The sequence below is a fragment of the Poeciliopsis prolifica genome, unplaced genomic scaffold, assembly GCF_027474105.1.
Source record: "Poeciliopsis prolifica strain line A6 unplaced genomic scaffold, Auburn_PproV2 SCAFFOLD011, whole genome shotgun sequence".
Lineage (NCBI taxonomy): Eukaryota > Metazoa > Chordata > Actinopteri > Cyprinodontiformes > Poeciliidae > Poeciliopsis > Poeciliopsis prolifica.
In genome coordinates this window covers 7,848,527-7,874,410 of record NW_026562386.1, presented here as the reverse complement: position 1 = coordinate 7,874,410, position 25,884 = coordinate 7,848,527, and the positions used below count along the sequence as shown (strand labels likewise).

Genomic DNA, 25,884 nt, shown 5'->3' with positions numbered 1-25,884 from the left:
TTACTGCTGTTAGTGTGAATAATTAATTGTAAAGATATAACTTTGTTCATTGCACAATACTGCCATCTGGTGGTTGATGCGACGAGGTGCTGCCGAGTTTTTTTCCTCTTCTATTTCTGATCTCTGCCGATTGGTTGAACTTGGATACGTAACCGGCTGTTTCCTGTTTTGTAACTCAACCAACGTGCAAATTACAAAAGAGAAAATTGGTCTTTATACAACGCTGCAAAAAACCGGTGTGTGTACATATCCTGGTAGGAGTAAGGTAGGCAAAGCTATTTGTTAGATGTACATTAATCTTCTATCTTTGTATAACATATTTATATGCATAGACTGACGTGGCTCGGTTGTGTTTTTGTAATAGTTCAATTCGGTTTACTATGTAACGTCAATTCACAACAAATGTCTCGAGCCAAAAAATAATTTCAGTTCACTCAACGGTATTGAATATAATAATCATAATCAAAAATGAGATTCATTATTTAGTGCATTTAGTGAAATAATCATTTGTAGAATTAAATGCAACTTGTGCTCATTTCACGGTTTGTCGCTGCAGGATCGTTGTTGCAGAAGAAGTTTCAACAGTGCAGAGTTTATGCTTTTGTTGGTTTTTACATGGGACATTTCCATCTCTCAAGTTTTAAAAGGATTTCTTCCGTGTCTGCATTCACAGATCACCAGGAAATGGCTCACGTGTGTGTGCACTGGTTCCGTAAGGGACTCCGGTTACATGACAACCCAGCACTGATGGCTGCACTGAAAGACTGCAAAGAGCTTTACCCTGTGTTCATCCTGGACCCTCACCTTCACCACACCCAGGTTGGCATCAACCGCCAGAGGTTCCTCATTGGGGCACTCAAAGACCTGGACTGCAGCCTGAGGAAACTCAACTCCAGGTAAAAACATGGACACCACTTTCAAAGAAACATTTCTGATTGACATTTTCAGCTGTTCTTTTATAACGACTATACCGTGTTGTGATCTGGTCAGGCTGTTTGTCCTGAGGGGGAAACCAGAAGATGTGTTCCCAAAATTGTTCAAGTTGTGGAACGTAACAAAGCTCACTTATGAGTATGACACAGAGCCGTACAGTTTACGTCGTGATGAGAAAGTGGCCAGTCTGGCAAGAGAACATGGAGTCGATGTCATCTACAAAATCTCCCACACGCTTTACAATATAGAAAGGTAAATGTCAATTTGAGTAGGTCCAGATAGATTTTACCTGGTTATTCTGTATTATTTTGTATTATTTTTGGATTGCTCTTCCTTTGAAGAATAATTGAAGAAAATAATGGAAAACCTCCTCTAACTTACAAACGTTTGCAAGCAATAGTGCAAAATCTTGGTCCACCCAAGAAACCAATCCCTGCGCCAACTTTGGAAAACATGAGAGGTATGTCACAAACAGAACCACAGTTTGGAATACTTTGCTTTTACAAGGGAATATGTTTTGGGTGTTAAAGTGTGTCCTCTTTTCATTGTTTATTTGCTGAAGATGTTAAGACTCCTCGCTCAGAGAAGTGTGAGGACAAATACAGGATTCCGACTTTAGAGGAGCTTCAACTGAACTCACAGTTTCTGGGAGAGGAGCTGTTTCCTGGAGGAGAACAAGAAGCTCTGAGAAGACTTGATGAACACATGAAAAGAACGGTACAGACCTTTTACTCACCTAGCACTACCTGCAAGACTTTGGGTTAATTTTGCAAACTAAAGCTAATTCATTTTTAGGGAAAAAGATGGAGAAGTTCACCATCTTTGCCCATAGTGTAGTGAGTCAAATCAAGTGATCCTCTTTTAATACATCAGGAATGTTTGCAAAGTAAATCTGAAAAATTTCCTATTGCCAATGCTTTTCAGAACAGCCTTTCACTGAAATGACAATTGTGGTTGTAATGTGACTCAATGCGAAAAAGGAGCGGGAATATGTGTCTGTAAATTTGAATCTGCTTAATTTAGGGATGGGTTTGTAGCTTTGAGAAGCCACAGACCTCACCAAACTCCCTGAGTCCCAGCACCACAGTCCTGAGTCCATACATCACCTTTGGGTGCCTTTCAGCAAGAACGTTCTGGTGGAGGCTCACTGAGGTGTATCAGGGGGTGAGTGTCACATTGTACTTCTGATAAAATAAAAGCAGTGGTGTGCAAACAATTAATTCTTTAACCTAATTTGTATGTAGAAAAAGCATTCGGCTCCTCCAGTGTCCCTTCATGGTCAGTTGCTTTGGAGAGAGTTTTTCTACACCTGCAGTGTGGGAATCCCTAATTTCAACAAAATGAAACAGAACCCAGTGTGCACACAGGTGGATTGGGACACAAACCAGAAAAATCTAGCTGCATGGAGAGAGGTACTGTGGTTTGAAAAGTGTTCATATTCTAATTAGAGATCATTTCCAGGTCTTTTCTCATTAATTTTATGTCATGATGTTGTGTTTCTCTGAAGGCTAAGACTGGTTTCCCCTTCATCGATGCAATCATGACTCAGCTGAGGCAGGAGGGCTGGATCCACCACCTGGCCCGACATGCTGTCGCTTGTTTTCTCACTAGAGGAGACCTGTGGATCAGCTGGGAAGAAGGACAGAAGGTGTGTTAATTTGTTTTTATGTACAAACCCAATCCTGGCCTATGGGTAATAAGCATCTTGTAATCTGTAAAATTAAAGCTTTGCACAATGTTACTTCTTTGCAGCAGAAGTGTTTGTTGTAACACAGTTGTGACTGAAATAGCTTGTTGTCCTTCCTAAGGTCTTTGAGGATCTCTTACTGGATGGTGACTGGGCTCTTAATGCAGGAAACTGGCAGTGGCTGTCAGCAAGTGCTTTCTTCCACCAGTTTTTCAGGGTTTACTCCCCGATTGCATTCGGTAAAAAGACAGACAAAAACGGAGACTATATTAAGTAAGATCATTTTCCCATTAAACTCAAATAAATTGTGTAATTTTATTGCACTGAAACAACATTGAATTTAATATGTATGCAGAAAGTACCTTCCTCATCTGAAGAAGTTCCCACCACAGTACATCTATGAGCCTTGGAAGGCTCCCCTTAGTGTCCAGCAAGCTGCAGGATGCATTGTGGGCAAAGACTACCCACGTCCAATAGTACAGCACGAACAGATCAGCAAGAAAAACATTCAGAGAATGAAGGAGGCTTATGCTAAGAGGTCCTCAGACAACAATGAGTCACCTAGCAAAAAGCAAGGTATTACAGAAATATATATTTATACATATACCTCCTCCACCTTAACTCACAGTTGCAGTAAACCCATCTTTCTGACAATTTTCTTTTTGTTTTTATCATAGGTGTGAAGCGAAAGACTCCATTTGTCACTGACCTGCTGCAGAAGAAAATCAGGAAAAATTAATGGGACACAATGAATCTTCATCATAAGTTACTGAACATATTAAGGATTTGGGGACCTGTATAAAAAATCTTCTTTCTGTCCTTTTATTTTATATATTTATATATATATATATATATATATATATATATATATATATATAATATATATATATATATATATATATAAACGTTTAAAAGGTAGGTACTGGGTGAGAAAAGTTACATTTAAGTTAAGCTGATAAGCAGTTGATGAATTGAAGAATCCGACCAAAGACATCTTGCTCCTAAAAAATGTTATCTTTTCCTCAAATTAATATTTAGAATAAGATTACTGGGTAACATATTATTAACCCTAAAAGTATTTCTATTGTTTCTTGCTTGTAGCTACAGTAAGTGCCTTGTATTTTATATATTGCTGCAAACCTATTTCTGTCTAAATAAAGACAATGCAAAATATAATTGGTGCTAATTATCTTTTGTCTAAGATTCTAGCATTTGTTGTTCCGATATTCATTTTATGTGCTCATACATGGTGAGGGTTTCTTGCTTTTCCCACTAGAGGTCACTCTAGATCTGCATGCAGACAAGTAGGCTTCGGCTCACAAGAATACAAATGATAAACTCTTTATGAAAAAAGTTTTGAAGAAAATTCAAAGCCGGTGGATAAGCTCAATATAATCTCTAGTACTCAAGTGTACTTACTTTGCACCTGCTTCTTTATTTATCCAGTTCAGCAGCTCTCACATTCAATATAATTGCAAATATGCACTACATTCACAATTATTAAAGGTCTTATAAGTTATGGAATTATTCATGTTTACAGTTTTTGGTTTTGATTGATACAGGGCAGTGTGAGATGAGCAGGACTACATAAAAGCAGTGTGTGTGTGTGTGCGTGTGTGTGTGTGTGTGCGTTTCACAGCTGTTCATGGTGGTCAAGTCTTCTCATGTTTCTCCTTCCTTGGAGATGACACTGGTGAGAATATCAAGAGGATGATGTCACAGCAGCAGCAGCCATACAAAGCTGTGCTCAGTTTCCACAGAGATCAGTTAAACATCAAAACAGTCTTCTGGTCAACAGTGGATCCTCATAGGAGTTAATATTTTTTTGTATTCAGCCATTTTTTAGAAAAAAAATAATTTGTGCAATGAGTGAAAACAGAATATCTTTACAATTCTTTAGATAAATTTGATCATTTTCTAATCAGCTCAAATAGTTTCATAAATCTGTGAATAACAACCCTGCTGTTTCTTCCTCTTTCTCATTACTGTGCTGGCGTGGTCCTGTTCCTGTGCATCCCTGTCATCACTTCACCACTCAAACCATCTTGGAACCATGAGATCCCACCTGAATTAGAACAGCTTGTCCCCACTCAACTGGGGATCATGTAGCTTTAATTGTAGAAATTTATCTCTATATTTCCAGCAAGACCAGATATCAAAGAACTGATTTGGTCTCATGACACTGCCTGTTGAGGAGTGAGACGATTCAGTAAAGTATGGACCTTTTAAAGCTGAGACCAGAGGTTTACAAACATGATGAAGACAAACTTTTATGTCTTACTTTCTGATTTTAAATCAAGTAAAAACTTGTTCTTGTTTTAGGCCATTTAGAACTGCCAAAATTATTTAGATTTTTTTTCTAAATCCCAGAATGGTCAAGATCAGTTTTACTCAATTTACTTCAAAGTCAGACATTTTATGCGATTCTATGAGATTTGGTGAAATTACCTTTAAATTATATTTATTATAAATTGGTTGAAATGTGTTGGATATCTTTCTTTGAAATTCTCATTCTTCCGGATAGAATAATGTAACTAAGTCAGATCGTAGGTTATTTCTTTACACACACTTCAGATCCGCCTTGTATGAGACAGATATCAGGGAATTGTGATGTCCATGAGCCTCATAGCTCATGTCTGAACTTGTTTCACTGCGGATAATAACACTCATCCGTTTTGCTCAGCATCTTCACAAGATATTTTGCTTTTATTCTGGGGTTGAGACGCACATTTTTCTGGTACACAGAGCCTGTCTCCTGTATAAAGAGCATAATGACTGGACATGCCTATGTTCAGTCATTATGCTAGTTTTATTAATTCAATCTTCAACTGCAGTTTTAGTAGTTTGCAATAATTATAAACATATTCTACTCTTCCTACAGTTAAGGACAAGTATGTTTTTTTATGCAAGGATAAGGTTGATTTTTCTAAACTTGAATGTCATAGTGAAAAGATAAAAACTTTCTTTTTTAGTTGCACTAATGATAGGAGACACATCGGACAAGAGGTCTGGAAGTTGTGGCGTCACAACGAAGGGTCACCTTTCATGTCATATGAAAAATAAAATGTCAGTGAAAATGGAGATCTACATTTGGTCAGTCTGCTTCCAGTCTGCTTCATGCATTTTAGTCAGTCCTCGTCTCCACCAGGCCATCCTACACTCTGAACCGGTCCCTGTCCATTATCACTCAGGTTCTAATGACTGATTCCAACCATTTATATTTCCCCCTCAGGACCTGCGTTCTATTTCTAATAGTGGACTATTATGTTTGCAAGAGACAGATAATGGCATTGAGTCAGAGGTAGTCACTCAGAAATCATTCTTCTTAGATGTTCTGGACAAAAATATTTTGGGAAGTGTTTTATTTATAGCAAAAGATGAAGCAATAGACATGCAGGGCTGAAAACCTCCACTTGCAGGGATTTTTGGTGATTTCATGTTTGCACATTGATTATTTACTTGGATCAGGATTTGTTCGCCAGAGATCACTTCAGTAATAAATCAATTTTCTAGACTTCAAAAATGCTTTATTATTGTGTTTGTTTTAAATTTGTTTGTTTTATTTTTATTTCTTTGTATGTATCAGAACAAAATAAGAATATTTAGCAACCTAAGAAGTTCCCCTTCTGCTATATTTTATAAATATGTCTAATTTTAATAAAATGTGTTAATTCAGTTGATATTTAATACAGCTGATGACAAATATATTGTTAAATACAGTGATGTGCTTTTTTTAAATTCAGCATATTATGAAAAGTTTGCTCTTTGTATTATGGTGTTAGAGAAAACGTAAGTTTTAATGACAATGGCTGCTCATCAATTAATCATTTGTAGATCAATAAGATCAATCATGCATCCACAGGTCACAAAAAGTCCATCACTGAAAAGCCCCCCAGTTTGGATGCCTGTCCATCTCAAATGCACAAGCATCTGAGGCAACTGTTGTCTCCAACCTCTTGCACAGAATGAGGCTCTGCATCTTCTGCATGTCTATCATCATAGGCGTGTGTCCTGCATTGCATAACAGAGTCCATTTTTAAATATCAGTTGCTTTATCCTTCTAAACAGTTGAAGTTACAATATGTAGATGCCACATCCAAAAAAGGGGTTTCCTTCATTTGTAAGTTAAAATCCTTCATTTTAGTTAATTTTGCTCATCATGTTAAGTCTGAATATCATCCCCCTGGAAAGAAAGGTGGAAAATTTCGGAGTTACAAAAGCAGCTGAAGGGTCAATGGAGCAAATCAATTTAAATAGATGAAAGGACGGCAAATACGTATGTGTAACCTGATGAGTGGAATCGGACAGACATCTTTAAACTTGATAGGCAGAGCTCAGAAAGGCGTAAGTCATGGGAGAACCGGTGCCAGTCGGTCAGTAGCTGATGTTGTTGTGGAGTTTGTTTACAGAGTAAGACAGACATAATATAATATAGTATAATATAATATATTTTTTGTGTTTTGTTATAAGATAGTACACAGATCCACAAAACTCACCTAACACTCGTCAGTGATATCTATCTATCTATCTATACATATACATGTATAGAGGTATATATATATATCTATATATATATAGCCTATATATTTATATAATGTAGTGTGCGTGTGTGCTTGGTTGCAAAAAGATAAGAGCGCTTAGCTTTTCTGGCGGTGGCATCTGTCTATATAAGGCTGTTCTATTCCTGCTGCTTTTCCTCTGGGAGCCCAGTGCAATTGTCAACCACTGGACAATGCAAGCTACAAAACATGGTAGGCTCTCTCTATTCTGTTCTAGTTTTGAAAGAGGTGAACTTGGAAAGATCACTTAAACTGTAGAATCTCTGACTTCGATTTGACATGGGTCAAGTTTTCATTTTAAGTGAAAAGCTCCAGTGATTGTTATCTTTAGAAAGTATTAGCGCATAAGGACTAATCACACATCTCCCCTTTTCTCTTAGTAAGTCATTAACTACCATCAGAACTAAGAAAAAAAACTTTTCATGCATTTTCAATCCTTTCTCTTTTTTTACGTAATGAAAAATTGGGGCGTTAAAACATTTGGTATATAACATACATCATGTTTGTAGAAGACCTGATTCTTTTTATTTTGCATTTTCAGTACAAGACTTGCTGTTTAATTGATGTCATATAGCATTTTTTGTTGACTAAGGTTCGACTAAGTGTGTTCTGCACTTGTGCCTATTTGCAGGCCGACTATAAATAGTCCAGAAGGCTACGCATGCTCGCGTTTGATTGGAAATCGCAGTGCCTTAAGTCAGTGTGGTGGAGCATCTGTCATAGGAGGGAATGACACTCAGAATGGTGAGTTACAAATTAATATATAACTATAAAGTCCTCAGTGACAATAGCAAAAGGAGCAGAGACAATATGTATGTTTTACTCCACAGAGCATCTTATAAGAATGATCAGTTTTTTAGTCGCAGACAATGCAAAAATCTGATGTTTTAATGTTGTTTCATGTTACATCTTGGACCAATCTATTTTTTGGGGTGAGTAGGAGAGTATATTCAATGTTTTTTTATGTCTTTTCTTTTCTCTCTCAAAAGGTTGAGTTGACGTCTTTTGGAAGCTGCAAGGTGAAGAAATAAACTCCAAAATCTATTCTGAAGGACATTTTCTTTCTGAACAGTATTTTCTTAAATATAAGTAATGGGTTCACGGAGGACAGCAGCACTTTCCGCTTTTGGGAATGGACGGTCCAGCAATGGGAATAATGTCAGTGGGAGAAGCCGGCCCAGTGGCTGTAGCTACCTCTCCAACCTGAGGCCAGAAAACAGGTACAGATTCTTGACAAGCTCTCAACGATGCATCGCTGGTGAACTATTTCTGGTCGGATGAGCTAATGCATCCATAATTAAGGATTTTGCTAAGATGAAATCAGCACTTTTTATCTCACAGTTTGGTGCCACGGTACCCAACCGTTTAAATAAGCTGCAAATTGAGATTGGGATCTCAGTTATGTACCATGGGCCCAATTTCAAGCATTCGCAGTGGCGTAAGCATTGACAGATTTGCTGGAAGCCCCAGTGGAGTTGGACTTTATTTTTGTCAATAGATGAATAGTGTGTTTAAAAAAAAGCCTTCTCTTTGGATAACACAAAAACATTTTAATAACCATTAGGAGCATTATGTTTGCTGTGCTTAAAGACTCAGATAAATCTTTATCTCTTTCCCTTCATTGACAGCTGTTAACATGTTATTTTTAGCTTTTTCTAGTCATTTTTTTAATGTTAAATATATGCAAACTATCACCAAGAAGCATACCTCAATTTCGATATTGTCTATATCTTCCATATATCCGCATAGCAATAGTGGCCAATATAGAGAACTTATATTTTATTTTCAGTAGTTTATATCTAATGAACTGATAAATTATTTCACTGAAAACACAGCTGCATACTCACAATTGCAATATTAAGGTTTGATATGACATGTAGCCGTTTGTATTGGTAATAATTATTTTCTGTAAGGATTTCAGGGAGGAGGAAATAAATAAGAAAATAGTTTTTTGTATTTTTCCCCATGATAAATTTGCCTGTTGTGCCTATTAGCTAAGATTGTCCATTTGCACTGGTGCATAAATTACTCCACCAGTGCATGGAAGAGTTCAGACCGCTTATCTGCGTTTTCAGTCTGGTGTGTTATCTTCCTCTTTAAAACTCTCCAAACATTTCTGCAGGGTTCAACTCAGATGGGTTTTCTCCTAAATGACTGATCTGACCTTGGACTTAATAAAACTCAGTGGGACAACTGTGCAAAAGAAACAACAAACAAACAACTCCCATTCCTTAAACTCTTTTGATTCAGGTTTGACATAGAGAACATAATAGCTGTTTGTTCTGTGGCTCTTACTGACTGCAGTTTTTCAGTCTCCTACAAATTTTTTTAATGTGCTTCTCTGAAAGAAGCAGTTGTTCCTGGTGTTTATGCACCTTTTGTAATTGTATTTCTGCTTCCTTAATTCCCAATTTCTGTTCTTAAATACATCACTTTGAGGACAGGCAGTTGCATTAAATTTTCTTTCTGTAGCTTCCCCTCTGAGTGGAGGGTCTTAGCGACAGACTGTTGGAAAACTATTAAGTCAGCTGTCTTATGTAAACTATACACATACTAAAAATCCTTCATTGGCTTTTTTGTAAGATTAAAATGCTTTGGGGTTTCCATTATCTGTAAGCCATGATAATTAAAAATCAACAAACACATACATTTGGAATATTAATCAGTGCATTGATGGTTCTTCTTTTTGTTAAGAATATTTTTCTTCCTTCATCTTTTTCTCCAATTACAGACATGTCACAACAAGGACATTTTCACTCCCCTTAGGGATGTTGCAAAAATGTTTTAATCAAATGTTGTCTCTGAGCTGAACTAGTTTTATTGATGAATTTGATGAAACAATATGAATTAATGAGGTCTTGAGATGACACACTTTGTGTTTTAATTTCAGGTTTGTATTCATCTCATTTGACGTTAGTGAGTTTGGACAGCTGTGATTTGGTCTAATTGTCTGGGCATTACTTTTAGTTCCTCTGCCTGAAAACAAACATAGAAACATAATTAGTGAGCAATTTCCCATTTCTTGCACAGGAGCACATTCTGCAGCGTAATGGCACAGTTAGCTGAAGAAATGCCGCCCTCCTTCGTGACTACTTTGAAATCAAGAGCTGTGTCTGAAAGCTGCAATGTAAAGTTCACCTGTGTGGTTGCAGGTATACATGACTTCACACAAAGATACAACATAGTAACAGCGCGTTTAAAGACACATCGAGCTTAAACTGACTGAAAAAGTAAATAAGTTTTTATTCAGAAATTATGAAATTTAATGTGTTTTTGTCTCTTTTCTTAGGACATCCTGTCCCTCAAATTACCTGGTATAAGGATGACAAGCAGATGGATAGATACTGTGGGCTGCCTAAATATGAAATATTCCACAATGGACAAAATCATTCCCTGCACATATACAAGTATTTATATCCAAAATTTAGGACTGTTAAATTTAGGACAACACTTATTTAATTAAGATATTATAAAGGTCAGAATTATATTAAGCTTTCACACAAAGAAATAATAACAACGAAGCCTCTACTATCCAGGTTAATAAGGACCACAGTATTCGTTTCATTTAACAAAAGATGCTGAAGCTAAAAAGGTGAAACTGAATGTCAAGAATAAGAGCTATATAAAAGTGATTTATTCAAGCTCTATGTAATTCCTTATTCAGCCTCTGAATAAGAAATTACATTCAGTTCATTCACATATTTTTATGTGAAACTCTGCATTATTATTGGTAATAATAGTAGAAGAAATAACACCATGAGTTAGTTTGAGATGAAAATACATGTTTTAGACATGTTGAAGCAAACTGTTAGCGCCCATCAATAATTTCACACCATTTGATGCATTCAGTGGTGTTTATTTTGAAGATAATTTATATATATCCTCAGCACTTCTCATTTTTCTAGTATATTGCAGTCCAAAGTTAATTCTGCCTCTGAAGTTATACTCCTTAAATACGACTGAAGTGTCTGCCTTGATGTTGATAATAATCTACTTGTTCATGTGATGTCAATAAATCCACAGTTGCACTATGGATGATGCAGCTATCTACCAGGCTTCTGCAATCAATAATAAAGGAATTGTTTCCTGCTCGGGGGTCCTCGAGGTTGGCGAAATGAACGAGTACAAGATCCACCAGCGGTACTTTGCCAAGCTCAAGCAAAAGGTTGAAAACAAATGCAGGGAAACACAGGGAAAAGAAAACCTGGAGCCACTGCGAACCATCAGCCCAGACCGAACCCAGAGGAAACGGCGCTCAACAATGGAGACTTTTGTCAGCACACCGAGCCCCATGGAGGATGAAGGTAGTGACGAGATCCATCAGGCAGAAGATCTGGAGACTGAATGTATGTTACAGAAGGGCACTGTTGAGGAAGTCTATAAAAATGTAAACGCTGACATAAAAGAAGCTGTTTGTGCTAAGACAACTGGACATACAAACAATGATCCCGGCAATAAGAGTAGAACATATATGTATGATCCTGATCACAAGATTTTTACCTCTCAACAACCAAAATCTCCTTTTGTCATGAAGAAGATTAAAATTTCCGACAGTGCAACACCTGTAAAACCAGAACATTTTGGTGAAAGGAAGCTGATGGAAGATAATACTTCTTCTGCAGCGCCAGTCTGCACAAACACTGTACAAACTGGTGGAAATTCAGAGGAAGTCATGGAAGTAGAAAGCATTGTCAGTTCATCTCTTACAAATACTAACTCAAAAAACATAAAAGGGGAACATGGACTTTCAGCAAAAGAGGAAGGATTGTTCATTAAGAACCCGTCAAAAGATGAAAACATGTTTAATAAAAGGAAAATGCCTTCACAACGAGAAATTGTCCCTACATCAGAGTTCTCTATTCCTGCATCTCCAAGCCCTGCGGTGTCAGAAAAAGAAGGCAAGGAAATGGACAAGCAAACAAATGAAGAAAGTTACAAAGAAACTGAAAAATGTTTGGAGAAACAGAAACAGGATCCTCACCTTGTGCCTGCACAAAACAAGTCAAGCAATAAATCAAGATTTCTAAGCATTACAAAGGAGGACACTGATAAAACCGGACATGTTGGAACATTGGATACCAACGGAAAGTCAAACACATCACTGGATGGCTCTGGTTTTAGAGAGCTGGTGGACACACCATGTGACACAGGGGCTGTTTCACTTCAATTCCCATGTGAACAGGCTGAGAGTCTGCTGCCTGAGAAAGAGACAAGCCCCTGCCAAAAAAAGGAGTCTGTGTCTCAACCAGCAGTGCCAAGTGAGGTGAGTTAACATTTTTCACATGAGATCATAGCGGCTTTATGTCGGCAGCACAGGCCCCATCAGCAACACAAGCATCCTGGTGATATTAATAGCTTTTACAAGCATGCCCTGTTCTGGGCAACGAGATTTGAATGACGCACATGTTGACAACTGGAGCAGTTGAGCTGATGCAGGACATGGTCTGATGGTTGGCTTTGTGCTTTTATTCTGATAGAAATTTTAGGTTTTGTGACCCGTAAAGGGACCGCAGATGCAAATTAGCTTATGCTATAATCTGGTAGAGTTCATGAAATGGTGACATTTATGTTTGAGTTGAACATTGTTCCTTTCTAAATAAAATATATTATTATTATTATTATTATTATTATTATTATTATTATTATTATTATTGAGATGGTGGTAAAAATAGCATAATCCCAACATTCATACTGAAGGACCAGTGAAAAACACCCAAAATATTGTAAATATTAAATGTATAACATATACCTGGACTAAATTTGTCAAAAACATAATTAAAGTATAATTTTTTTGTTTTAATTATAATATTTTTAAGCTACAGACATGGGACATAACACAATAAGGCCCTGTACAAAAATTTGTTTTTATTGTCTTTAATAAGATTCAAGCTAGATGTTTTCCCTTAAATGTAGCCAAAGACGCATGTTTAGTTTTTCTTTTCCAAATGTAAATAATAAATGTAAACAAAATGAACATATACAAAGGTTATCATAAATTGAGAAGAACAAATTTCTACAGTACACTGCTTATGCACGCGCCTCAACCCCATCTGTGTAGTGTGAGCTGAGACAAAGCACCACATGCCAAGGAAGCTACTTTAAATAATTCACATTCCTTTGTGTCCACCTTACATTTAAAATAGCCACCTTCCTTTTCAATATGCTTCTAGATGTCAGTTTAGTTAGGAGTGGGAAGATAAAAGCAGAGGGTAAAAATCTAAATGTCAGTTCAGAGTTTGCATCTTGGACTTCACTGTTTAATTCATTCATGATACACTGAGACAAGGAGAAGTCTTTAAAAAAGGAAACCAAGTCTAAAACATTTGTTTTACAAACATATGTATCTTGACAGATCAGTATCCTAGGTTAATTTTTTAATAATCTTTATGTATAGTGGTGAACATCCTTGTACTAAAATGACATTGAAAAATACCAGATAAGAAATAAAATATGTTGTTACTTTTAAACAGTGAATTATTGCAATGCTCTCTTAATACTTACACTGGCTGAATCAGTATGTTAAAGGTAAATTTACCAACCTGAATTGGTTTGCAATTTAGACCAATTTAGCACATTGTACATCATGATGTTTTCCTTCAATTTTGTTTTTCTTCTACGTTGTAGATTGTTGTGTGGCTGTTTTTAAACTTGCAAGTGTTTATTTATGTCAAGCAAAGCCAGGGATAAAGGAATAAGTATTTACAGCTTGTATTATATCCCAAGGTTACAAAGGCCGACGCAGATATGAACTGGAATGATGCACCTGTCAGCCTTAAGCTACCACTCAACCAGCACAACATATACTCAGAGCTGCCACAAAAGACAGATGACATCCTGACCTCTCCTTTGTCCAGTAGTCCTCAAACAATCACTGATGAAATGCCACCGGATGATTCCAGGAAACCAAATGGAAACTGTTCACCCATTTTTACTCACTTACAGAAGTCTGCCCATGAAATCTCTAGTTCTAGTGAGAGCATCCCACAGTGTAATGTTGCTGTCACCCGGCAAAGCCAAGTGGATGCAGCTATAAAAACCTTTGACGGGACAGAAATACAAGAAGCGAAGTTAAAGGTTGGTGAAGTGGGTAAGTTCAAAGCTCAGACTGTCAGGGGGATTCGAACTGAGAAGATACTGGAAGTGGAGACGAGTAGTCCACATGAAAAAGCTAACTCACAAAAGACCAAAGATGTAGGGAGAAAAGACTCCGGAGAAAAATCGGTGCAATCTCGTATTGTTGATGCTAAAAAGACTCAATCCACACATTGTGAGGATTTGAAAGAAGGTAGACTTGAGACCCGAAAACAACTTCCTGAAAACACAAATTCATCTAAAGACACAATGACATTCACAAAAATACCCAAAACTGAATCCACAGTTATTTCTGTTGCTGAACTTTTAAGATCTCAAATAAAAGCTCTTGTGTTGACACAAGACAATCCAATCTCCAACATTCCTGCCCCCTCCAAGTTAACAAAAGATCCTTTGGTAAAGGATAAAGAAGCATGTCAGCAAGCAAGAAATGAATCCAAAATATGTAAACTAGAGGTGGAGACTATCAAGACTAAGAATGAAAGTGAGACAAGCTCTGACAGAGGACCTGGAACGAACCTAAAGGAAACCCTCATGAAGGTCTATCAGCAGCTCAATGAAAAGGAACAGAAACATGTTCTGACTTCAAATGAAACTTCAACAACTGTTCAAACTTTATACACTCCTGTTGGGGTCCCTTCTACCTTTTTCAAGGAAACTCACACAGCATCAGATATAAACATGATCCATGGAAGAGGGGGTAAAAGCAATGAAGATGTCATGGACACCAGTCAGGAAAATATGGTTCCTTTAAAAGATTATTCTATTATTGTACACAATAGTCCCCTTTCTTTACCTTCAGAGAATGGATTTATTAAGGAAATTGAGTCCATTTCAAATCCACCAGAAAATAGTCTTCAGAAATCTGGGTCTCTAATTACAGCAGCGCATATGGAGAATAACATTAAAAAAGAACAGGGTACAGTGGTGGAACACACTAGAGGAGGAACTGTTCAAGTTCCCAATATGGCAACACCAATTTCACAAAGACAGCTCAATGATAAGTTAGAAAGAGTTTCTGAGCAAAACAAAATGGAGAAACCTGTAGCTAATTCTTTTCAGACCTTGCAAGCATATCATCAATCTGAACATGAATTTAGTTTAACTAGGCAAGTAAAGGACATTCTTCCTACAGAGCAAGAGAGCTTAGTGGTTAAAGAAGGTATGAAACCTGACCCATTTAACATTTTAACTCCAGAGTTCACACCACTGTTAAAGAAGATTGATTTTATTTCACCAATTCCTTCTGCTACTCCACAAGAGCTAGCCTCTGGGGCACGTCGCAAAATCCCAACATCGAATGCAAAAACAGAGGAGGCTCAAGAGTCAACATCACCCACTAATAGCCAAACTCAGAAAAGAGAGATGCCTGGTCATAGCAGCAACCTCTCAGCAAGCTTTGTGTCTCCAAGCCTGTCACTACGGTCACCATTACTGCACCCTGCAGAAGAGCAAACAGCTGTGGAAGAAAGACAATCTCCACTTTTGACCAGAAAGAAGATGGCTTCTGAAACTCAAATACAAACCCAACTGTGTACAGAGAAGATCCTCACCAAGGGAAAACCCACAGAGAAGGACAAACATAACCCATTCAAAGGTAAAGTGGAAAATGAAATGTTCTAATCTCTTTAAAAGCTTCTATAATAGTAGTTGCTCTTACAGAAAAGGGGATGCCATCAAAGGTAGTTTTGTAATATAGATAGATCTGCTAGAGAAGTAAGCTCTCACACTTTTGCTGTTGGGAAAAATATTACACAGAGATAAAGTCGTACTCAGAGAATGCAGATAATGGTGCATGAAGAGAGTGCCACTTTTGATCCTAAGCTAGCAGCAGCATATTACATCTATCCCAGCAAACTGGCCAATAAGTGATTTAATCTCCCTCTGCACATCAGTTTGTTCAGTCAATAAACTGAAATGATTTTGCTGAATTGGTCCACACACAAAAAAATCCAGTAGTCCTTTGCTAGCAAAAAAGCAAAACTAAAAACAAATTTTAATCTATTGAAATCAGTGATTAACACTACCAGCCCTATACAACACACAAAACTGTCTCATAACAAATCATCTTTTTACTACTCAATGTTTGTGTATTTGAGTGAATGTTGTAATGTTTTGTTTTCTATTGACTTTTGCATGAAATCATTTGGGATCTAGAGTCATTGGATTCTATGCAGACAATAGACACTAAGGTGATGTTTGGAAATGTTTTTTATTAAGCATTTGGGTTTAGTTGCCATCTTAATCGGCACGTTTTACGTTATAAGAAACATTAATATCTCAGTGTATTTTTCTCTATCTAAATTAATTCTTATCTATTTTTTACAGATTACAGTTTTCACACATTTTGTCACGAGATTGTATTGCTATAGTCCAAAATGCTTTTTCACACATGGTTGGCAGAAAGTCTGTAAAACGGCTGTGGATCTTCTCTCTTTTTTTTTTTTAGCTCTTTTCCATTGTTTATATACAGATAAACAGTCCTGGGTTGTCATCATTAGGATATGTGTATGCCTAGAGTGTTTGAACATCTCACAGATGCTTGTTACATTAATCATACAAACATTAACTTTGAGCTGTACTTGCGAAACAGAAGTTGCAACACAGTGTGCATGGTAGTGCAGAGCTTAATAATCCATGAGCTCACTACTGTGAACTGCATAGAGTTTGTGTACTATTAACATGGATTTAGGCATTGTTTCAATGTGCTCAAGTTTCTTCACAGTTCAGAAAAAAAGATGAAATTGAAACTGGTAATTAGAAGATTTTGTGTGTTGGTTGAAAATTGATCTCCTCTCTCGCTTATAGACTTCTATGAGCAAAATCTACTATGAGTTCATCCTTGCAAAAACAAAGATTGCATATTCCAAACATGCCCAACTAAGGGGGGATTTTCACTGCATGCTCTGTGTTATGGTTCTCTCCAGCTCCTCAGGTTATCCGTAAGATCAGGGCTGAAGTTTTTGCAGATGGCTCAGGACACTTGAAATTGTGGTGCCAGTTCTTTAATGTTCTGAGTGACTCAAACATCAAGTGGTACAAAGATGAAGAGGTGATTGCACAGGTTAAAAAAAAGTAAGTTTATCACAATATGTTAAATAGAAGGTTTTTAATGATTATTTTCTTTCAAATAGTTTAGAAACTTCATAAAATGTTTGTCTGTTCTCCAGTGAAGGGGATGAGACCCAGGTCAATCTGGCCATTGTTCAGGCATCGTGTAAAGACTCTGGAGTTTACGGATGCTCAATAACCAATGAATATGGTTCTGATACCACAGACTTTCTACTTAGTGCTGATAGTATGTATACTATCAAAAGTAATATTTATATGATAGTTTTATTATTTGCCACATGTTTAATCAGTCTTCTCCATCTTGTTTTTCAGTTTTGGCTGGAATGTCTCTGCATGAGGACCTTGGTGGTAAGATCAGACTTAGGTAGATTGTTTAATTATTTATTTTTCTGTTTTTCTTTTTTTCAACAAACCTCTGTTTATTACTGTTTATACAGCTGGGGAGGAAATTGAAATGACCCCCCTAATATTCAACAAGGGACTGGCGGATTCAGGCATCTGGGGCAACAAATTCTTTGGACGTATAATAATGACGGAATCACAAATTGGAAATAGCTGTTCCAGTAAAATCTGGAGAGCTAAAGTCATTTACGGTCTTCAGCCTGTTTTTGAGTCTGGCAACACCTGCGTAATTAAAATACGCAGCCCTATCACCTATGCAGGCAAGGAGGAAAGCTCGCTCATAGAAAGGAACCAGCACATCATGAAACAGGTATCTGAAAAAGTGGAATTTTGTGTATTCTTCTTACCATCCTAGATTCAAAAATGTCACAGAATATACCAGGAGTTTTAACATTAAAGGAAGCCAGGTGTCATGTCTGCCACCCACACAGGATTAATGTGATACTAATCTACTTAATCTTAAATAAGAATTATACAGAAGCTTTTGCAAATCTTTTACTGGTTGTGATGCTATGTTTTCTATACAGGAGTGTAGAAATCAAAACTTGGCACGGGAATACTGCAAAATCTTCAGTGCGGAGGCGAGGGTCGTAGAAAACTTTGGACCCCCTCTGGAGTGAGCAACATCAATTTTTAGTCTTGATAATAAACCGTCAGATGCTCTAAAAACTTTCCTAAAAGTTATTCCCACTCTGATCTTATTTATCCTCACTTCCTATACAGGATCATTCCAGTGTACTTGATGTACAGACCAGCAAACCCAGTCCCTTATGCCACAGTGGAAACTGATCTGATTGGAGTCTATAAGAAATACTCTGTCCTGGATAATACAGGGAGAATAGACATCAAGACTGGTTCTGAAGTAGAGCAGAAGTGCTGTGCGTTGCAGCACTGGATTTTTCAGTGGACTGCTGGCAATTTGCTTCTCACTCGCCTGGAAGGTGAGTTGACACCCAACGTCAATGGTGCATTGTGGAGTTTTACATACACTCACTGGCCACTTTGTTAGGCATACCTTCCTGGTACTGGGTTTGCCCTCGTTTTGCCTTAATTATTTCTGCATATATTCAGCAATATTAAAAATGGATTCTAGATATTGTTGACATCATAGCATTATGCATTTACTGCAGATTTATTGACTGCACATCAATTGGATTGAGGTCTGATGACTATGTTGATAAAATAGCAGATCCATGTTTTTGTGTTATTCATGCTAAATTTTGACCCCACCATCTAAATTAATGTTTTCCCAATCTGGTATGATCCAATTTTGTGAATGTGGTCTTGGTTTTCTATTCATAGTAGATAATAAACGCGTGTGGTGTGCTCTACTGCTGCAGCAGTCCATCTGTCTCAGGGTTGTTGTGTGTGATTATGTTTTGCATCCCTTCGTTACAACATTTGTGATTTTTTTTTGCTATGTTTTCCTTTCTATGAACTTGAACCAGTCTATGCATTGATCTTTGACCTCTAACTCAAGTCATATTGATCCACACAGTTACTGCTCACTGGATATTTTTCTTCTTTTTCTGACCATTCTCAATAACATTTGTAATATGTTTGTGGGTGAAAATACCAGTAAATCATCAGTGTCTAAAGTTCTTACATCACATTTAAAGTCCCAATGATCAGCCGTTTCAAACAAAAGCCATGCATGCACAAATTCCTAGTTCTATTAAGCATCACAAACCATATCAAAATTCTTTCTAACATGTTTTTTATATACAAACAATTGTAAAGCAAAAACTTTAAGAGCAAATTTTCAAACTTGATTTTAGTTATGTTTTTATCCACTCACTGCAGAGAGACATGTGCCCAGTGTTCTATTTAATTGTATTATGTTTCACATTTTCCAGTATCATGTTGTGTAGCAATAATTTCCTGAGCATATCTGTCACATCTAAACATGTTAACCAAACAGCAGAAAAATCAAGCTTCTGTTTGGTTTCATTTTGCAGGTGTTGACACCAAGATCACCAATGTCGGTGTTTCAGTCAAATCAACAGGGTAAATATACCTGTGTAATGTTTTTGCAAATTATGCTCTGAGAACCTTGTTTTACAGGTAATTTACATTTGCAGGTAATTTCACTGCAGCTTTTCTGTGTTCTGTGTTATGCTGCAGGCACCAGGGTTTATGCATTGAAGGAAATCCCAAGGTTTTTGATCAGTTCGTCCTGCAGCACAAGTGCAACTACTTCTGCGGCTTGCTTGGGCTGAGATCTTTGAAGGTCATGGACATTTTAACCACTCCAACAAAGCCAAAAGGCTCCAAGAGCCCCTTACTGCAGCGCAAAAAGGCAATGCCCTCTTCCAGCCCCCAAACTGGCAGAAAAGCTGCTGTTAGCCCCAGGATGCCCAGGAAGGCTGAACTTGAAGGCAATAAGAGTTCTTTGAATCAAAACAATTCTGATGCTCCCAACGTAGTGAATGCAGTGCAGACCTGACAGAGCAGCATTTTCCCAGAGATCTTGTATTAAAACTAGTACCACTTCAGAAGTCCCCACGAGGAAGTTAGAATCGTTTAATAATTGTATGCAATAATATTTAATTTTATCATATACCATTCCTTGCCCTATGATACTTGCTGTGGAGAATATTTATTATGTGCTGCATTTTATATTTTTAATTCAGTTATTTATCAAGAAGTGTAGTCCTTTATGAATTTGTTGTTTTGATAGTTAAACACCAGATTGTAGAAGCCTAACTCAGGTCAGTATCTTTACTGCAAACATGTACAATTAATCAAACTGAAGCTGTGTTAAATGTTATACATTTATGACTGTTACTGACAGCTTAAGAAGTAAAAATATATATGTACAGCTTACAAAGTATTAGAAAGCATATAAACGGACCTGCAGTCAACCATTTTTTTTCTTATAAACATTTAAGCTTATTCAGCTTTAGATGGTACTGTTTTGATGTAATTATTGGGTTTCATTTTGCAACCTGAGCTGTTTTCTTGCTACTCTACTTTGCACTTTGTATTTTTAAGAACTGACTCTTGAATGTAAAACACAATGCAATAAACTATATGGTGAAATCCATTTGCTTAGAGATTGTTAAAAAATACACTACATATACATTTGATGACTTCTGTTATACTTTTATGGATTTCTTTATAAATTAGCAGTACTCAAAGTTAGTTGTTAAACTCAGTTCACTATCAGTTTATCATTAAGTTCAACAAGTTCATTTAGTGAATGCGCAGGTTGGATAGCAGCTGGGGAATAAATGTCACTACCCAGCTAAACTGGACTGCATTGTTTGCTAACTAGGATAAAATTGGAATATTGTGAGTGACTTTGAATCAGCCTCAATGATGCGATTGATTTGATTTTTCTTCAGAAGGCCTTGAAACAAAATTTATTTTGATTTGGTTCTGCATAAATAAGCTCAGTTTAATACATCTAAATTCATTTCTCATATTTTAGATAAGCAAATTTGTTCCTTATTTGTGCCGTAGTTCTTGGTGTGGAAGGACATCTACTAAAACAGGACCTGATTATCATCGGGAGGGTCACTAATAAGATAGTCACCACTCAAATGTATTTCATACAATCACCAAGTAAACCTGTTAGGTAAGGCTACATTAGGAAAAAAAAACAGAATATGTCAGTTTTCAAAATTGAAAAATAGTTTTATGCGAGATATTTTTTTATTTTTCAGATTTTAACAGGTAGGTTTAATTTGGAGAAGTCTGTCTCTCTTGCTAATTCTCATTAAAACTGTTGCTATAGCGTTTTGGCTTTGTGAGAAGTTATTTTGGAGAGGTGGCCAAGATTTTTTGTATTTCAAGAACCAAAAACTATCTCACACATACATAACTGACATGGGTTCTCACTCTTGATCAGAAATAGCCCAGCAGTAAAAACATGTCCAAATGTAACACCTCTTATCTGAGGAAAATCTTTTTTTGTCATATGGTAAACATGGTAATTTTATTCAGTTAGTACTTCCCCCAACTATTTAATCTAAGAGTTTCTAAAGTTTTAACTGGCATATAAAAGTAGAATAATTAGCTGGTTCACTACAACTATGGAATAATTTAATACTAATTTACCACAGTCATCTATGACATTTCTCTTCAAAACAGCTCACAAATAAAGAACAAATATGCAGATCTATTGCAACTAAACAATATAAGATAAAAATTAAAATGTATTAATTTCAGTGTGAAAACAACTTTTATTGTTGTGAAGTCCCTGTGATTTGAGCAAATAAAGCATTAGTAAAATAAAGCAGCTTTATACACAAATGGCCAAATCAAATTCCTTCACAAATGAATGAATTGTCTTGCATGTACAATGTATTTGCAGGGTGACATGAACTTTATCATGTTAATTATATGTGATTTTCAGTCATTAGTGAGTCATCGCTTATGTAAGTGGTGGCCACACACACAAACGCACGCGCGCACACACACACTGACACTGGTGCTGGGAAGTAAAATTTATGCAAAAATGGGCTTGTAGTGTCATGCCAGTGGATCGGTGGATTTCTACACATGAAGAAAATCACATTATTTAGGTGTGAAGCAATTGGTATCAGTGTTACACATAAGCTTTATCTTCAATGTTATAGCAACACCTCTTCTCATATTACCATGTTTTTGGTAATATGGAGAACATGCCAGTACAAAAATAGTGGTCAGCTTGTTTTATATTCAGCCTGGCAAGAAATTGAGAGAGCTTCAGAATATGCATTTCACCAAAGTGCGTAATGAAGCACCATGAAATCTTGCTACGCAGCTATAACTTGTTCGTATTAGTAAAATGCACAGAAGATTTACAAGGCCAACATTAAAACTAATAAAGCCTTATAAATAAGACAAAATGTCTAGTTTTTTTCCTGATATTTATTTATGTAAATCCCATAGAGACACGTTTTCGTTTTTAAGAGATTTACTCTACCTGTTTGAAGGTGAAGCTTTGTTCCTTTACTTCATTTTAATTAAAAACTGTTTATTACCATTCTTGTTTAGATTTCAGACCTACAACATTTTTACTAGCATGACCTGTATTTAATTTATTTAGTTACTTAAGTACTTAAGATTCTAACTTAAGTTTTGTTTGTTTACATGCTAAAGTTCAGGCTTTTATAAATAGAATTGAATAGACTAATCCTTCACCTACATTTGGTAAACTTAACCATATCAACAGGAAAGTGAAAACACAAAAATAAGCATTAATATTGAAATAAAATAAGAATTTTACAGTGAGGTCATAAATACAACTTAAGAAAAAATTGTGCAGAACTTTAATTGACTTTCACAGCATTTAGATTATTTTAATTGTTTATTAATGGTTGGTTTAACCAGCTGTTGAACTCTTCTTTATATAAACGATTTGTCATCACAAATGAGCTGATAGTAGATGACATAATGGGTGTTTTGATTGTAATTTCCAAAGAAACAATAGCACAGCAACTTCAGGGTAAGAAAAGAAGAAAAGGCGAAGCAAGCTTACTATGTTTTTGGAGATTTTTTATTTCAAAATGTTTTGAGGTGTGGCAACAGCACTATCATATCCTGATTGGAACCATCCTGACACAACAATCCTGCCACCTACTGTTAGGTCAATGACTCTGCTGTTGATGAGACAAGCGGACACTTAAAAGCAAAGTTCCACGAGATGTGATTCATTCCTCACGCCGAGGCTCAGAGTTCATCTTGGAAATAAACAGAGAAGTGCGCTTTAAAATTTTCATAGCATGAGGAGCAACATCACAAACGAAATACCTTATTCCAGATGTTTCTTTCAAGACATAAAAAATCAAGATTATGAGGAAAGCGGAGAAATTACTGGGAAAAGATGCACCGTCACAGCTCCTCATGAGTAACGACGACTAAATAGATTAAAGAGATCCAGCAGGGTGATCTCAGCATTAATACTCATGATAAGACGAAGAAAATGAAAGAATTGTTAGTCCTCAATGGCAGGAATCTGACAAGCACATCCAGGCCAAATGAATTCTTATTACATTCAACAAGACTAATAATAATGTTGAGTTTGCGGGATTATCTTGTACTCAGCATGCAAGTTATTATCACATTAAACACATTTTATTGGATTCCAACTCAGATTCCGTCCCATTGTGACACAGCATGTAGAACCATGCTCAGAAGATTTCTTGTCGACATTGCGATGGATAATAAAAGCAATTAAAGGAGAGGATGAGTGGTCTGTTTTAACAGTAAATTGTTATTTTTACCATCAAATCCATAATATCTACAAGATCCAAATATATCAAGTAGGAAAAGCATAAAAACAGAAACACGTGAAAGGCTCGTGGTGATTGTGACCTCTCGTTGTTGTGACTAAGTGACCTTAATTACAATCAGCAGGCCAGTGCGGTTGTGACCATTTAGAGAGATTATATAGAAAGGATTACGGGTTCCTAAATGCCACAGACTAGCTGGCATTTGAAAAAAAAATTATCTCCACTGTTCCAAAAGTCGCAAGCTGCCACTGGTCTCGGGTCATCACTATTTGACCGTCAGTGCCATATTAGTGTGCAGTATCATGGAAAGCTTTTGCTGACTAGGAAATAATGACTTTCTGATAAAGATCTTCATAATTTTTTCTGCCACAGCCGAATATAAAGACTCAATAGGAATACAATCTGTATGCTGTGTTTTCATGAGGAAAAAGGTGACAATGCCATGCTGACTCATCGGTGGTAAGCAATACACTGCAACAATCAAAAAAGCGAGTTGCTTGGTGTGACAGCGGACACACCATGGGGGGCATATCTTATTGTGAATGCATAGGATACAACAAGTATAACGTCACAACATTTTTAATAGGAGTTTTTTTACAACATTATCCTGAATAAGTAATAAAAGGCTTCTATTTGTTTATGTTTTGCTGTTTTACTTTTGAAATAGGTAGACATATTCAATAATCAGAATGTTATTAAAAGTCAATTTGTTTCACTAACTCAATTCACTAAGTGAAACACGTACAGAGACTATGTCAAGCTTTTATTTCTAAGATATTTTCCCCATACAACCAATAATAAAAGCACAACATTTAATTTCATACAAGATTGGAATATCACATCAGACTGAGTCCAAAAACATTTTGATCATAGAAATATAGGACATATTGAAATATGCTTAGTATCTGTGCTAAGTTTGTTTTTCAATGGGTATTTTTAGCCTGACAAACAAGCCCCTCAGAACACATTCTAATTTCTTCAATGTGTCTACATGATGCAAAACCTGATAAAAACACAGTCAATTTTACAATGCTTGAAAAATAAATATTTCAAATTAAATGAAATACTCCTCAACAGAACTCATCCTGCTGATTTCTTTAAGTGAGTTTGTGAAATAGTTCTGTATGTATCTCAAATAACGTTTGAAAGTTCTTCTTTGACAATTAGTCTTTAGATGGAGTAAGGCTCCATCTTGTTCTTATCACTGTCAAAATGATTGCACACCCAGGACCAATGATTGTGCTGCTGTGTTTTTTGTGTGTTTGGGATTGTTGTAATACAATAAAAGAAAGCTGTTACTGATCAAAGTCTGATTGGGCTTTTATATATTTGTCTTTCATTTAATTTTTCCAACATCCAGAATACAATCTTTACAGTTTTCAACAAAGAAAGAACCACTGTTATGCATTTTGACAGCTTTAGACACTTACTGTTTGAAGACATTGTGTGAACTAGCACTGTCTTACTTCCTACTGCTATATAATTTAATAAGTAAGCTATTCTCATATCTTTCATCATTAATTAAACAATTTAATCATTGCTTATATATGCATACATAACATATATATGCATACATAACAAGCCTCATACACACACACACACACACACACACACACACACACACACACACACACACACACACACACACACACACACACACACACACACACCCACACACACACACACACACACACGCATAAATTCTTGACTCTTTTTGACTACAATTGTCAAAAAGAGTCACTTTTTTCACTCCATATGACTTATTTTTAAAAAGACAATTAGATTTTAGAATTTCAGAATGTTTAACATTGTCATTTTTAAGACTTGATATTGAATCTGTTAAGAACACCTTACATAAAACAATCAGTGAGTTTGTTTTATAAAGATCAGTCTAGGAGACTTCCTAAGCTTCAAAAGA

General features: G+C 36.4%; 2 protein-coding genes across 3 annotated transcripts; both read left to right on the top strand.

Annotated features, from left to right (window-relative positions):
- The first annotated feature begins 167 nt into the window (after nt 1–167).
- cry5 (cryptochrome circadian regulator 5) lies at nt 168–3,434 on the top strand. Its single transcript, XM_055036664.1, has 11 exons — nt 168–265; nt 674–896; nt 991–1,185; nt 1,275–1,393; nt 1,496–1,650; nt 1,957–2,097; nt 2,178–2,345; nt 2,441–2,581; nt 2,742–2,893; nt 2,976–3,196; nt 3,298–3,434. The coding sequence occupies exons 2-11, from the start codon at nt 685–687 to the stop codon at nt 3,357–3,359; spliced, it is 1,566 nt and encodes a 521-aa protein (XP_054892639.1). The 5' UTR covers nt 168–265; nt 674–684; the 3' UTR covers nt 3,360–3,434.
- Nucleotides 3,435–7,327: 3,893 nt separating this feature from the next.
- On the top strand, nt 7,328–20,834 carry alpk3b (alpha-kinase 3b). 2 transcript variants are annotated; one of them, XM_055036658.1, is made up of 15 exons: nt 7,328–7,371; nt 7,811–7,923; nt 8,169–8,399; nt 10,210–10,331; nt 10,469–10,586; nt 11,203–12,442; nt 13,903–15,868; nt 17,199–17,346; nt 17,442–17,569; nt 17,656–17,691; nt 17,781–18,055; nt 18,273–18,361; nt 18,469–18,686; nt 19,704–19,752; nt 19,870–20,834. In XM_055036658.1, exons 3-15 carry the CDS (start codon nt 8,272–8,274, stop codon nt 20,189–20,191), a joined length of 4,839 nt encoding a protein of 1,612 aa, XP_054892633.1. In that variant the 5' UTR covers nt 7,328–7,371; nt 7,811–7,923; nt 8,169–8,271; the 3' UTR covers nt 20,192–20,834. The 2 variants fall into 2 exon arrangements, with proteins under 2 accessions (XP_054892633.1, XP_054892634.1); XM_055036659.1 differs by lacking the exons at nt 7,328–7,371; nt 7,811–7,923 and adding an exon at nt 7,970–7,991.
- Nucleotides 20,835–25,884: the final 5,050 nt, after the last annotated feature.

What these genes read in the sequence shown, in the direction of transcription:
- cry5 (XM_055036664.1), top strand. Translation starts at nt 685, where the DNA reads ATGGCTCACGTGTGTGTGCACTGGTTCCGTAAGGGACTCCGGTTACAT. An exon ending in ACGCTTTACAATATAGAAAG is followed by an intron (nt 1,186 to 1,274) that starts GTAAATGTCAAT and finishes CTTCCTTTGAAG; the next exon opens with AATAATTGAAGAAAATAATG. An exon ending in ATCTAGCTGCATGGAGAGAG is followed by an intron (nt 2,346 to 2,440) that starts GTACTGTGGTTT and finishes GTTTCTCTGAAG; the next exon opens with GCTAAGACTGGTTTCCCCTT.
- alpk3b (XM_055036658.1), top strand. Translation starts at nt 8,272, where the DNA reads ATGGGTTCACGGAGGACAGCAGCACTTTCCGCTTTTGGGAATGGACGG. An exon ending in CTTTCTACTTAGTGCTGATA is followed by an intron (nt 17,570 to 17,655) that starts GTATGTATACTA and finishes CTTGTTTTTCAG; the next exon opens with TTTTGGCTGGAATGTCTCTG. An exon ending in GCTTCTCACTCGCCTGGAAG is followed by an intron (nt 18,687 to 19,703) that starts GTGAGTTGACAC and finishes TTCATTTTGCAG; the next exon opens with GTGTTGACACCAAGATCACC.